General features: G+C 41.0%; 1 protein-coding gene across 4 annotated transcripts in view; it reads right to left on the bottom strand.

Annotated features, from left to right (window-relative positions):
- Positions 1-14,518, bottom strand: part of pot1 (protection of telomeres 1 homolog) — a 45,813-nt gene that overhangs the window by 14,332 nt on the left and 16,963 nt on the right. For all 4 annotated transcript variants that reach the window (XM_020593490.1, XM_020593488.1, XM_020593489.1 and 1 more), the window contains exons 8-10: positions 12,436-12,566; positions 12,036-12,329; positions 9,241-9,396 (exon numbers count right to left, since the gene is read on the bottom strand). In XM_020593490.1, coding sequence (XP_020449146.1) covers positions 9,241-9,396; positions 12,036-12,329; positions 12,436-12,566 — 581 coding nt within the window. The remainder of the gene's footprint in view (positions 1-9,240; positions 9,397-12,035; positions 12,330-12,435; positions 12,567-14,518) is intronic.

Here is a 14,518-nt window from a genome sequence, read left to right as displayed (position 1 = left end):
CTTTTCTTCTTTTGTCTCTCCTCTATCCACTCACCCCAACCGGTCGAGGCAGAAGGCCGCCCACCAAGAGCCGGGGTCTGTCGGAGGTTTCTTCCGTTAAAGGGAGTTTTTCCTCCCCACTGTCGCCAAATGCTTGCTCAAGGGGGATTTGTTGGGTTTTCCCTATGTAATAATATTGACTTTACTTTGTAAAGTGTCCTGAGATGACTTTTGTTGTCATTTGGCGCTATACAAATAAAATTTGATTTGATTTGATTTGATGATGCCTCTGAATAACTCTCACAACCGAAACAATCGGTCAACCAGAGACTGGCAGGATTGGGAAAGTCATCTGCCTACATAGCCAGCAATGAATCGCTGTCTCAAGAAAGAAAGAAGAAAAAAAAAAAATGAATCAACCTAAACTGACGGCTCCACGTTTGGTTCCTTAGAGTACTGAGCAAAATATTTATTTGGCCTCAATAACAAAACTCAGGATTCATACTGACACTTGTTATTAGTTACTGCATGTGATTCACATCATGGTCATCCTCATCAGACCAGTCAGTGACCCCTCATGTCCTATGGACGGGGGCGCTGTCCTCCAGGAGGAGACCACTCCATTATTCGGGGTTTTCACTGCATCAAAATACAGAAACTATGATATGTTTGTGATCAAAAGAGTCATTTTCTCTGCTCCTTGTGTCTGGTTACAAGAAATTAAAGTCTTGATTAGACCAAGATTACCTGACATTATTTCTTTTATAAAGGAAATAACAGCTCTGGAGAAAAGACTAAATAACCTCACGGTGCCATCATTACTACCACAGTTGGCATAGCAACCAACAGCAGGAGAATCAGTGGTATCATTACAGCCTTGCGACCGGCTTGTTGAGCTCTGTGACCAGTCAGATCATTCAGCTGGGGTGTCATAACGGGCACATTATCACTGTCAACATGTGCACGGGGGGCGTTCAGGAGCTGTAGGACACGCTGGTCCACAGTTCAGAGCGCGATCGGCCCATCTGACAGTAAGTTGAGCTTCCTCTGCAAATAAACAATGTTCTTTTTAAAGAGGTCGAGTGAACAGAGAGCAGCAGCCTGTGGCAGCTTCTGTAAGTACTTGATGTGTATGAAAACTAAACACTCCACTGTCCGCCCACTGCCCGACAGCTAAGACGTCGCTGCTGCTGTCTCATGGTATTAGTGCTGCTCGGCTGCTCAGTAAAAAAGGATTCCTTATAATTCAAAAAATTGCTTTGGGCCTCCACAGCTTCTTGTTGAGCCAAGGCTCAATGAAACAGCTGAAAAACTTGTGCCCTCACTGAGAAGAAGAAACATTCATTTCACAGTGGCTTCTTTATGAAGCAGCAGGAAATGGGCTTTAAAAGCCAGACAGACCCAGCCTGACTTGACAACAGGGCTTTTTATGGTGGAGCTCAATGGAGAGCAGGGGACGTGACTAGCTGAAGTATACCATTTCAGGTTAAATACGTCGACTGCACACTGGTTAACTTTAAAACAGCAGAACTATCATTCACAGGCTGATAGCCTGTACAAGCATTTTAACAGATATTGCACTGAGGTTTGTCATTCTATATATACATTCATGGGTTATGTGGATATTGCACTGAGGTTTGTCATTCTATTATACATTCATGGGTTATGTGTTGATCAGAACGAGGGCTCAGGGGAAGAAACTGTCCTTGTGTCTGGTCGTCTTGGTGTACAGTGACCTGTAGCACTGTCCAGAGGGGAGGAGTTCACAGTTCATGTCCAGGGTATAAAGGGTCTGCAGAAATCCTCTCCGCCCTGCTTCTGACTCGTAAGGTGTACAGGTCGTCCATGGAAGGCAGGCTGGCACCGATGGGTCTTCCTGCAGTCCTGACTGTCCGCTGGAGTCTGTTCCTGTCCTGTTTGGTTGCTGAGCCAAACCAGACAGTGATGGAGGTGCAGATAACAGACTCAATGATTCCTCTGTAGAACTGTATCAGCAGCTCCTGAGGCAGGTCAAACTTCCTGAGCTGGAGCAGGAAGTACATCCTCTGCTGTGCCTTCTTGATGATGGTCCTGATGTTGGACATCCACTTCAGGTCCTGAGAGATAGTGGAGCCCAGGAAACTGTAGGACTTTACTGCTGATACAGTGCTGCTGAGTATAGTGAGCTGAGACAGGGTGGGGGAGCTCCTCCTAAAATCCACCATCATTTCCATTCTGTTCAGCTCCAGGCCGTTAGAACCACACCACAGGGCCAGCTGTTAATACAACAATTTTTTTCAGGGTTCTCTTGGAAGAAAAAAAAAAAACCAAAACAAAACAACTTGATCTCACTGAGACTTTCAGATTAAATAAAGCCTAACTAATTAGGAAGAAATGTCTCAACATGGAGACAAATCTGTGTAAGCAGAAGGATTCAGCGTGACGTCTGTTTGTTTGTCAAGACTCAACAGGACTGAACTACTAAATAAATCACTAGTTTATTTACTGTATTCTCAGGGAGACTGTTCAGAGAGGCTCTGTGCTGTGTCGCTCAGTTTCCTGGCTCCTCATCTCTCCTCATGAATAATAGAAGAAGGTTGAGGCAGCGCTCGAGGCCACCATGGAGCCAGACGGTCACCAGGGAAGTCCAGTGAGTCAGTAGGTTAAAAACAACCTTCTCCAGTAGAATTTATTACTCAAACTGGTGAACTGACTTGGACAGGTTTACTCCACAAGAACATAACATTTGTTTTTCTGATTTTAAGGTTGACAAGGAGCCAAACACTGTCAGACTATCTGACTAAAGGAAGTTTTATTTATTTATTTTATAAACTCAGCTCTTCACATCACACCCACTCACACAGACATATCTGTCCAAAGCTGTATGATCTAAATAAATGGTCTGGCCATGAGGTGAAGCTCAGATAAGAGCTGTGTAATGAAGTGTCAGTGTGAATGTGGATCTGAACTCTGGGTTGTTTGAGTGATGCTCTGCTGCCTTCTCGAGCGCCAGGAGAAGCAGCTTTTCTGTTGTGGTCTTTGGTTTTTGGGCGAGCTCTGAGCCTGTGGGCCAACATGAAATCTCATTTTCCACAGAGCTGTGTTCACTACACAGGAAACAGCGTGGGAGTAATGAGGGCACTGCATTAGCTCGTGACCCCCCAGAAATATTCAATGACATGGAAATGTGCACTCGGTCGACCGTGAGTGCGAAAAAATGAGATAGTAAGTGGACGTTGTCAGAGCTGTACACAGATTAAGGAGATCACGATGACAATGTGAGCAACAATCAATGGCTCAGATTGTCGCCACAGCATTTCAGGATGTGGTCGTTAATGAAAACGAAAGCAGCGGCAATGAAATGTACGTCTCTGCTTTGGACATGTAAACTAAATCCTCATAGATTTCAGTCAACATATTAGATTGTGTTGTACCCTGCAGTGACACCGACATTACCTTTAACCACTGACAGTGCCTTTACACTGGCAGTGGAAGCAGATGTTTGGACTAATCACATCTGGCATTTGCCCCCCTTGAAAAATAAAAATACCCAGTGTGAATGCTGAAATGAGACATTAGGATTAAATGTCTTTAATGATCCCTAATGCTAAAATCGTTGTTTTACAAATTAAATGCTTTTGTCTCGATTTCTTTTCTATCTACTACTTTTGGCTGTTCCCATTAGGAGTCGCTACAGCGAATCAACCGTTCACACGTATACATCTGGCACGTTTTACACCAGATCCCCTTCCTGACGCAACACAAATTGGGATATATATATATATGCACAAATGTGGGCAGTTTAGAGTCGCCAGTCAACCTAACCTGCATGTCTTTGGACTGTGGGAGGAAGCCGGAGTACCCAGTATTTTTGAATTGTCCAATTACTTGAATAATTGCAAATTATAAATTGTGTTTTGATGCTTTGGCAACATTGTTTATTGAAACCTTCACACCTATTAAAACCTCTCAATTTAACTAAGGACACGTCGTTCATTTTTTTGCAGTTTTTACAGATATTTGCATGGACATTTGAGGTGTTGGGCACTTGACAAGCTATACATAATTTGAACCCTTGTAAACACAAAGTATCTTTTTTAAAGATCTGAATAAATAAATCATTTCATCGGGTTATACTACATGAACAGCAGTTTAAAGTTGCAAGAAGGGATAAGTCATGGACAGTGACAGGATCAAGGGGCTTTCCTGAACTTGTTCTTTTCTCCTGCATTGATTTGCTAAGAGCCAGTCAGAGTGGTCTCTCTCACCGACAAGGTCCGCTGCCAATTCAACATGCCAAAATGGATGAAAAGCCAAAACAGGATCTGACTAGTGCCAACGGTGCAGGACACACTGGGAAGCGAGGGCGACAGATGCTCACTGGTGGCCCGACAGCGGCCGTTGGCTTGGTGTGAACACAATGCACTGTAATCTACAGTACATGCTCTTCATGTCCTTATAGCTACAGATTTATGAGGTGGTGTGGGAGTGACAGACTAACAGTTAAATGTGACATTTTGTTGCTTTGATTAAGTCTGGAGAAAGTTTCTTCCTGTCTTTTAAACCAGTACCAAATAAATAAATTCTTTATTACCTGTGTGCGTGTTTGTGTGTTTCTGAAGGAATCACTGATCGAGGAGGCATCACACACACTGACGGCAGCACTTCCCCTCACTCTCTTGTTCTCAGCTTCTCTTTTCATCATAATAGGGTCCTTTCTCTCCTAATGGCCTCCTCCTCACCGAAACGCCTCAGTCGATTTCACACAATATCACTGATGATTCACCAGAGGAGTCTTGTAATTGGGGGAAATATTCCTGTTCAAGCACTTCGTTTGAAAGCGTGTGTGTGTGTGTGTGTGTGTGTGTGTGTGTGTGTGTGTGTGTGGTGTGTGAAGTAAACTGACTGATGGGTGTAAAGAGACACCTGTCAGAAAAAAAAAATTCTAATGAGAGGGACATTTTATTTCCATCATTGCGAGCTTTACTTACAGGTTTTAAGTGGATTCTTACACTAGTGTTTTGGTGACTACGTGGGCCCTCCTGTCAGTCACATGCGATCACATCGCTCTGACAACAGAGCGGAGCCACTGTGGGAGTGAATCCATGTGAGAATACAGCAGTGTATAGTCCAGAAGATTCACAATGAGCTAGTGGTGTGTTGATGTTCTACGGTGAACATGATAGTATGCATTCCAACTACTTCTAGCATGTATCATTTAGCATGTTTGCATACTAATGCTTGTTAGTTAACATTCAGCGAAGTAACTTTCTGGATTATAACAATAATATTGATGAGCACACACTTGCGGTGTAAAACTACCACATGCAAAAACAGTGTCTTCCTTGACACATATCCAGAAAAAAAGATGGAAAATTAATTAACAAAATGTGCAAAACATTTCCTGCCAAAACATGACTGTTCTCTGTTAAGGAGCAACAACTGAATCCAAAATTAACCTGATCTTAATTTAATTTTTACACCCCAGCTAAGAGTTTTCACACACCTGACAGTCCTCCTCATACAGAAAAGAAAAAAAGAAAAAAACATTCTCTCCCTTTCACTTCTGTCACAAGTTTGTCTGTGTTTATCTGCAGATCAGGAACCAGGAAGAAAGCAGTAAAATACAAAGGAGCAATCACAGGCCAAACATTATAATACACAACACCACAAAATGTTTAGTTTATATTAGGGCTGCCCACAAATAATTGAGTCATTAGTGGAGAGACGTGTCAGTGGACTGAGACTCTTCCAGTCGAGCCTTTGTTTTTATTTTATTTATTTTTTGTCAGCCAGTGTTACAATAGCAGCCCCAGTTGGTCTTCTCCTCATTTTGGTGTGCCAAACAGCAATTAGCTCAGTACTGCCCCCTGTGGTCACTTCAACTGTGATACTGTCTGAATCATGGAGGCACATTATGAAGGTTTAGCAGACTGCAGAACGAGGAGAGAAGGACAACAAAACCCACTAGGACAAGACACATAAAAGGTGAGATACTTTATTAGAAGTGTTCTCAAACATAGTTTTTTTACGTTTACAAGAGAAAAGATCTCAATGATGTGACTGTTTCTACAACATGCATCCATGCAAATGAGACTAGGAAGCTATATATTTTATAAATAAGAGGAACCGTTTACAGTGTGAGCTGGTGCACGTCAAATGCACAGTCACAACCTGCACTGTTGTTAACCGACAGGAAAAGCTCCAGCTTGTTGGTAAACTCAGCTACAACCACTTCTCAGAAGAAAAACTGCCTATAAGAGCATGGTTTCAACAGAAATACAAGTGCATTGCCTGTCTCCTTATTCTGACAAATCCATATGGCAGCCTGATATTATATATTGACAATCTAAATAGGTTGCAATTTAACTGTTGCATCATAGGCATCTGTCTTTTATTGATTTTTAAATGCTCAGAAATATGTTCCTGTCACTCTGTAGCATTTAAATACTGATGTTAATGTGGTGGAAATCATCACTGATATTCATTCCAGTTGATTTGCTGACAGTCTAGGCTATATATAATTGACTGACAAAACCCTTAGTTGGGTAGAGCCCCAGTTTATATAACACTAATTCAAATAAAAGACATTTGAAGATAGACATACCGACTGACAATAGTAAAAATAGGTGACTCCACACAAGACTCTCTAAAGACATTAAGTTCAAATAATTCCTAATGCTCAAATGACAAATTGACCTCAGGGGGTTAAAATAAAAGGATGGAATCTTTACAGTGTTGATGTTGGTATAGCTCGCTGAGGAAGCCAAACAGAGTCTGACACATCTAAAGTGTGTAATGCACTGCTATACATAAAAAAAAACTGTCCTCCAGCTCTGATAGTTTTTCCTTGATTTGCAACGTTTCATTGAGTTGTATTTAAATCAGTGACTCCCCAGATGATCTCATTCAACACACACAACTTCAACCTCATTACGTCGACTGTTATTTCAAGCAAAATAATGCACTGATGAAGTGTGTTTACAGTGTTTAGAAGTGGTTCAAGATATTCTGTGTAATGAGACAGCTTTTCGATTGTGAAGAGCTCTTTAACACATCCAGTGTCGAGGGCACACATACGTCACGAGGACAGAGCCGAGAGCTGCTCACATGGTAAAAGATATGCTGCTGCCTCAGACTCAACATTTAAATGACTTGGTAACAATAACTGACAGATGATAATTTCATGCAGCAATAATTAGGAAAATTGAGATTAACGTCACTTAGGCAAATAATTGGTAAATGAAGCAAATACTTATGAACAATAGAGTAATTTGTAATTTCTTATCTATCATCATAAAAAGTGTAAACTCACTGATGAGTTCTCCGCAGGAAGAAAAACTCCCACTGAAGAATAAATCAAACTGCCTCAGACGTTTTCTGTTGATTTATGATTGCCTGCGCACATAAGGCTGAACTAGTGCTTCACTACAGGCTATAGTATGGTAGGTTAACAATGATGATGTGTATTTTAGGAGTGAATGGGATGGGCAATCCTAAAGAACCTTCATATGATTTTGGGTCAACACATCATCAATTCAGCTTCACTTCAAAACTAAAGATATTCTGAACAACCTAATTTTGAAGTTTTTGCAGTGTAACAAATTACTAATGAACCGAAAAATAAAAATTTGTATGTACTTGTACTTTGTTTTATTACACTACATCATTCTGCTGCCAGTTTCTCCATTGGTTTTATAAGGATAATAATAATAATAATCACCTTTATTGGCCAAGTATGTTACATACAAGGAATTTGTTTCCGGTATAGAACCGAGGCAGCCATCTCTAACCATTGGGTTGAAGATCACAAAGTTAGCAGGGAGCATCTGGTAGTTCTACACTGAACAAGACATTCTGACAAACTAAAAATCTGACAACATGAACTGAGAGCTGAACAAGCCAAAAATACCAAAGCTCCAGCTCTCAAACATCCAAGGTCTCAAAACTTTAAAGACCCATTTTAAACTTTCACTAATTAAATTGAAGGTTTAAATAAAAGCCAAGTTCTTCAACTTGCAAACAGAGAAGAGAAATCTCTGAATAACGGTCTGGCAGGCGTGTTGTGTGTCTGAAGGGGTTTTGCAGCCCTTAAGACGACACTGGTCTAAGAACTGTATCAGAGCAAGGAAGCAAACAACAGAAAGGCTCTGAAACTACTCAGAGTTAATGTAAAGCCATTTATCTTTAAACATATTCAGAGTCCTGTGTGCACAGTCAAACAACAGCTGTGGCTGCGTGGGATTAATGCTGCTGCAGGAGGCCAGGTAATGTGGTTTCAATAGCTGAATTTCAGTAATTTCCCTGAATAGAACAATAATTTGTGATTATTACAGGGTGGACATCCCTGCAAGAAAACCGTAAAGAGGACAAATGAGCTCTTGGCTTTCTGGCAGCCACAGTACAGGCCCACAGAGCCGTACCAACGTAAAACAAAAGAAGAACAAAGACCTCAGGGTGCTGAGACGCTAAGAACAACATAAAAAAAACCAAAGGCATTTCTGGCTGCAATCACAAGAATTATTAGACAATAGATTTGAAAAAGACAGCGTTTACACCGGAGGGAACCTTTAGAAAGATGGTTATTTGATAAATTGATGAATGTAAGAGAATCATTCAATCAATTCACTCCCTTTTTCCAAGTACTTCCAGAGAAGGAGCTAAAGCAGTTTCACAGGAACAATAACAACACACCAAAACAATCAGTACTTAAACTTTAAAATCATCTATAACATATTTCATTTACTACTGAGACTGACACTAACTGGGAGCTCACAAGTCACCAGCGACTAATAATGGTCCAGAGCTGGTTTTGGTGCACCTGTGTAGGTAATAAAAGCTACCTGTTGATTCTTCATTTAGACGGGTGTACACACACCCCTGAAAAACTCCTTCATTAGGGGGTAGTACTTTCTGAAGGTCTAAGATTTATCAAGACAACAGTCACTGAAAACATCTGAACACAATGGTTAAGAGGCTCAACCTGAAGTTACAACATTGTCCAGTTCATTTGTAAACAACTTCATGGAGGTTTATCCTCAGTGGACACTGGTACCACCGAGTCTGGAGGGAGTAAGTCTGTCTGATTCCAACAGTATGTGTGGGCTCAGACTGGACTGAGATTAGACTAAGAATTAGAAATGTGATTTCTGATGCTGTGTGTGTCATTAAGGTGTTAGTGCAATCTCATCTCAAGAATGGAAACAATGGTCCTAATTTTTGCAACCATCTGTAGGGGCAAATCAGTTTTAGTGTTTCTTATTTTTGTGAGTGACCTCTGACCTTTAGCTTCCTGGCAAACTCCACGTGGTTGTCGTAAACGAGAACATTGGCAATGAGGCTCTCTTTCTTCTTGGAGAAGGAGGATGGTCCCTCTGTGACATTTGGCTCAACTATCACCTTCAGCAGGGTGTGAGGACACCTGGTCCCATCCCATACCTGAAAAACAAACAATAAAACATGACAAAAAGGAAAAAGAAACATGATAGACAAGAGTCAGAACAGCTGACGAGAGCAGTATGTGATGGTGATTACAGTTCATTCATCCAACTCCTTGGTCAAAACCCAAGTGGCGTGCAGCATCACAAAGCCTGTATTGCACTGAAATAAACTCCTGTGTAATATCAGAGATACTACATATTGTACAGCAATACAACATTTTGGAGTCTCATGGTCCATATAAAATCCAGGGTTTATGGATTTGGATTGTTACACATTGTTATTCAGACTTTGTGCATGTTCAATTTGAAATAAAATAATAAATACTGCATTAAAATGCAGTATGAAGTGCATAGGAGATGTAGCCTTGTTATACAGCTCAGATCGTAGAGGTTCAAAAGTCATTCAACATTTGACTACTATATGTCTCTTGGCCAGCTGTGTGTCATTTCAACGCAAGGCCCAGAAGCAACAGGGAGTTGAACATTGTCATTTAGATTCAGATGTTGTCCTTCAATATGAGAAGTAAAGAAGGGGCCTATCAGATCTATCAAAGGTAAATCTAGACAAAAAAAAAAACCTCAACAACCAGGCCAAGGAGCACTGTGGATGTGTGGAACGTCAGTGAAGAAAAAGCCCTTCACAAATTACAGCAAGTCAAGAAAGGCCTCCACGAGGTAGGCATCCATTTTTCCTTGTCAATGATGAAGAGAGAACATCATGACCTAAACCTTAGAGCATTCAGCACAAGACGCAAACTCTGGGCAAGCTTCAAAAACAGAAAACACAATGATGGAAAGATGAAAGTGTGGAGGAAAAAAAAAAAAAGAAAAGAACAGCTCATGACCCAAAGCATCTGTCAAACACAGCGGTGGTTCTCTTAGGGCTTTGGCATGAATGGCTGCCACTGGAAATGGCACTCTGGCACTGATTGATGAAGCAGCAGGATGAGTGCAGCCAAATGCATCAAAACTCACTGAATGACATTTCATCATTAAGCAGGACAACGATCTGCAACCAAAGACCTTTTTGTCTAAAAGTGTCCAAATACAAAACTGTATTCTAAAATCTAAGACGCACACATGGTGACTAGTGAAACAAAACCACGAGTATCAGAGACTCAGACCTGGACTAATAAAACCAAACTGACTGGACAGATTCTACCACAAGAAAGCTCAAATATATTTATAGTTTATTTTTTAAACTGTAAAAGATTTGTCAATTAATTTTAGTAACAAAAATGGAATAAATGGTGTTTAGTACTGGCCCTAAAAATTATTGTCCGATTAATGTGCTGTTTATTTTCTTTATTTCTAATTGTTTAGTCTATAAAATGTGTCACAAGGTTGAAAAACTACAAGTACAAAACACAGGACATTCAATTTACATCATTAAACAGGAGAAACAAAACAATAAATACTCACATTGGAGAAGCTCAAACCAGAGAAAGTTTTTTTCAATCAAAAACAAAATTCTATAAGTGATTTAACAATCTACTCAGCTGTCAAGTGACTGATATATTAATTGTTGAAGCTCTAAACTGTTAAATCCGAGCTTCAGTGCGAACAGGCCGTAACATTTTAACCTAATCTTTCACAGTCAGACTGATTTACAGTATGTAAAATAAGGTTGGTGTACAGTGATGCAGCTCTGAGCAGGAAACATTTAACAAACTCTTAGCCGATCATTATCTCAGGTGCTTACAAGGACACATAAAAATCTGTTTGTGTGAAAACCTCTTAGGATTTGGACAACATCCTCTCCTGTATGTGTCGTTGTGTAAGAGCAGGCTGCTACAGCTCAGAGCTGACTGGAAGCAGACCAGCGTTCACTGCCAATTCCTCTTCAAATTTATCTCTATCAGCTTCACTGGCAGGAGGCCAGCCGTCACTTACAGCCTCATTTCTGCTCTGAAAACGGAGGCGGCAGGTGAAAATACTTAGGACCGAGATAAAATACATGAGACCTTCTCCCGTTGAGGCCACTCAGATGTGAAGTAGATTTACTACAAGACGGATGAAGACTGAAGGCAAACAGCTCCATTATTCCAAAGGGAAAAAAAACAACACCAACTACTTCAGCACGGTTATTTCTTCATTTTGAATGGAACCATAGCTGAGGAACAAAACGGCAACCAGCTTCCTGACAAGACGACAGGTCATATCAGCACTGACAAGAAGATTCAAACAAGTGACTGTGGGTAATATATTAGCTGATGCTAAATGGCCTCCAGGGAAGCTCTGTCACTGAAGGATTTTCTGGTCTGTTGTTTATTAGCAGGAAACATCTCAAAAAAGGGAAACTTCACCCTCTGAGCTACTGTCAGTGACCATCAGTTTGTGATGCCCAGCCTACTGGAAATAAATTCTGGAGTCGACAAATATAGAGAAAAAAACCAAACACATTTTGGTTGCCTGCTGGGACCCTTCTGGAATTTAGCTGCTGGACATCTTAGTGACATGTGAAAGTGACAGTCCTCTGTAATGACAGGGTGTCTGGCTCTTTTCTAGGTCAAAAATCCATTTTCAAACCCAATTATCTGCCTTGTCTGTCCCCAACGTGCACCACGTATCAGCAGAAAATAAACCCATCAGTTGCTGCAGTAGTTTCTATCTGCAGCATTTCTTCAGGTCTCTTACCCTCAGCAGGGTGCAGGTAGTGTCGATGGGAGCTTTGGCAAGCAGCTGGCAGTTCAGGTCGAAGTAAGATTTGGGCTGAACAGCAGATAGAGGGGTCGTGGTAACTGCAGGAAGGACAGTCTGGCTTGCCGCCCAAGATCTCAGCTCCTCCACGATCCGCCGGTCGTCCTGGTCAAAGTGGAAGGAGCGACTTGAAGTCCGCGGCTCCACGGGTCTGCCTACTGTCCCGTCAAACGTCAGCGCAGAGAAACCGAAGGTGTTGACCAGCGTGATGGAGTCGTTGAAGAGCGTGGTCTGTGTGCAGAGACATGGCATCACTCATCACCGTTCTCTTTAACATACATGAGTTTAGCTCCAACACTAGACTAAGGTTACTAAAGGAAACTAATCCTGGCTGGACCTTGACTCTGTGCATGCGGATGATGTCTCCAATCTGAAAGATTTTGGGGTGATCCTCCAGTTTGTCACAGAAGATGCTGCAGCTGATCTTCTGGTTGGACTGGTCAGTAATCTTCAGGGTGGAGCAGCAGTCTGTGGAAAGAAAACCTCCTGTTGTCAGCACGTGAAACTAAACTAAAGAAGAGGTCTGAGATTATTCAGTTAAGCCTGTTGGCTAGTGTTTTTAAATAAAATGTCAGGACGTACCGTGTTCACACTTCTAACTCCTGCTCTGTGAAATAGCTTAAAGCCCATTTTAAAACTACACACGCTGAAAAAATTCCAAGTTATCTGTTGACAGGAAACGTATTTTACCAATTATTAGCACGACTAATTTACCAGCTAATATACTCTCATCCTAGATCTATCTATATAAACATAAATGTGTTTCAAGAAGCCACATCAGTAGAGAAATGGCAAAAACATTTTTGAGGTCATTTAGAAAGAACATCTCATTACAAAGTTTGTCCACCAGGGACGATCCCAAAGTTTTACACTACTAAAATATCTTGGTCACAATTTTTAAATAACCCAATTCAAATGATTCCCACTGATGTTGTGGGTCTACTGGCTGGTTACAGATTATTTCAACTTTCATACACCCATATTAGTGTCAAAATGCAGCTCTAGCCCTCACCAAAACACCAAAACAAGCATATTTGTGCATGTTTTAAAGTGTATGACCATGTTCTGTTCTCAGCAAAAGATTTTAGTTTTGACAAGTGAATCATTTGTAATTAAAACGATGCTGACTTTGTAAAGTTCTCTCTCAATATTCTGACTTTTGTTTTCATATCCATTAGATGTGCACGTCGGCGTGTGTCTGACAGGATTTCGTCTGTGTGAACGTGCATCTGTGTTTCTCGTGTGTGCGTTTCTCCAATGTCTGATCAGATGGATTTTTCTAATATCTCTGTCACAAAGAATTTACAAAGATGATGACAAAGTCTGAACAGTTTCCAGCTGAGACGCTGCTTTCTCCTTATTATCCCTCTGAAACACCCACGCACACACACACGCACACACACGCTGTGTTTAGCTCACTCAGAGATGGCAAAAGTACACAAATTTGTTACTCACATAGAAGTACAGATTAAACGTTGCTCCTGAGGTTCAATGGAACAAATCAGCACAGCTTCCTGTGTGATAAATACTTTGAAGCTTTTCGTTTCACAATGAGCATTCCTTTGTCTGTCTGCATTGTTTACTGCCTGTTTATTTTGCATTGTTTGTTGCTTGTTAATACTATTTATTTTGTTATATTACACAGCCTTATATTGGTTTACTGTTTACTTGCCCCTTGCATGGGGATATGTAAATGCACACTGAGCCGATGTACCAGAGTCAAATTCCTCGTGGGTCTGATACACCTGGCCAATGAAGCTGATTCTGATTCTTTTAATGCCTGACAAGAATCCTTTTCAAACCCAGATATCCGTTATTTATCCGTTATTACACCAGCAACAGATAAACTGAAAATATGCTTTGCCATCCCGCTCCTCTGCACCTTTCTGAGTGTGCTGTACGAGTTTCCATCCAAACAAAAGCACTGAGCTTTTATCGCTTCATCAAACTGTTCCTCTGTTTGTCAACCCATCCCTGTCTCAGCAGCAGTGGTGCAGCTTGTTTCCAGGCCACATTCTCCAGTAACTATCAGTCAAACATCTCAAACACAGCAGCTCACCACCCGTTCTGCTCTTTAGTGCCACAGAGCTCTTATACTTTTGGACAAACAATCCACTTAAACAATAAGAAAACCAAAGTCAGACTGAAGGGGAATAAACATATAAAGTGAAATGACTATTTTAAAAACAGAATATGAACTTGAAACTATCAATATAATATAGAATTAAAAATGTTACAACTCACAAGGAAACAGGAGCAGCTCGTGCTGTCTGTTTTTTTTTCGAGCCTCACTGGGCTTAAAGGAAGCTAGTTAAACAGCTTTGAGCATTGTTAGTATAACAGGCTAAATCTAAATCTAATCTCACAGAGCTGCTAGCAAGGCTATAGACTCTTTCTCCAGTTTAAAGGGTAATGTTCAT

Source organism: Monopterus albus, unplaced genomic scaffold, assembly GCF_001952655.1.
Source record: "Monopterus albus unplaced genomic scaffold, M_albus_1.0 scaffold19.1, whole genome shotgun sequence".
In the NCBI taxonomy this organism is placed as follows: Eukaryota; Metazoa; Chordata; class Actinopteri; order Synbranchiformes; family Synbranchidae; genus Monopterus; species Monopterus albus.
Note: the sequence above shows the minus strand (reverse complement) of the source record. Positions and strands in the feature narration are given on the sequence as shown.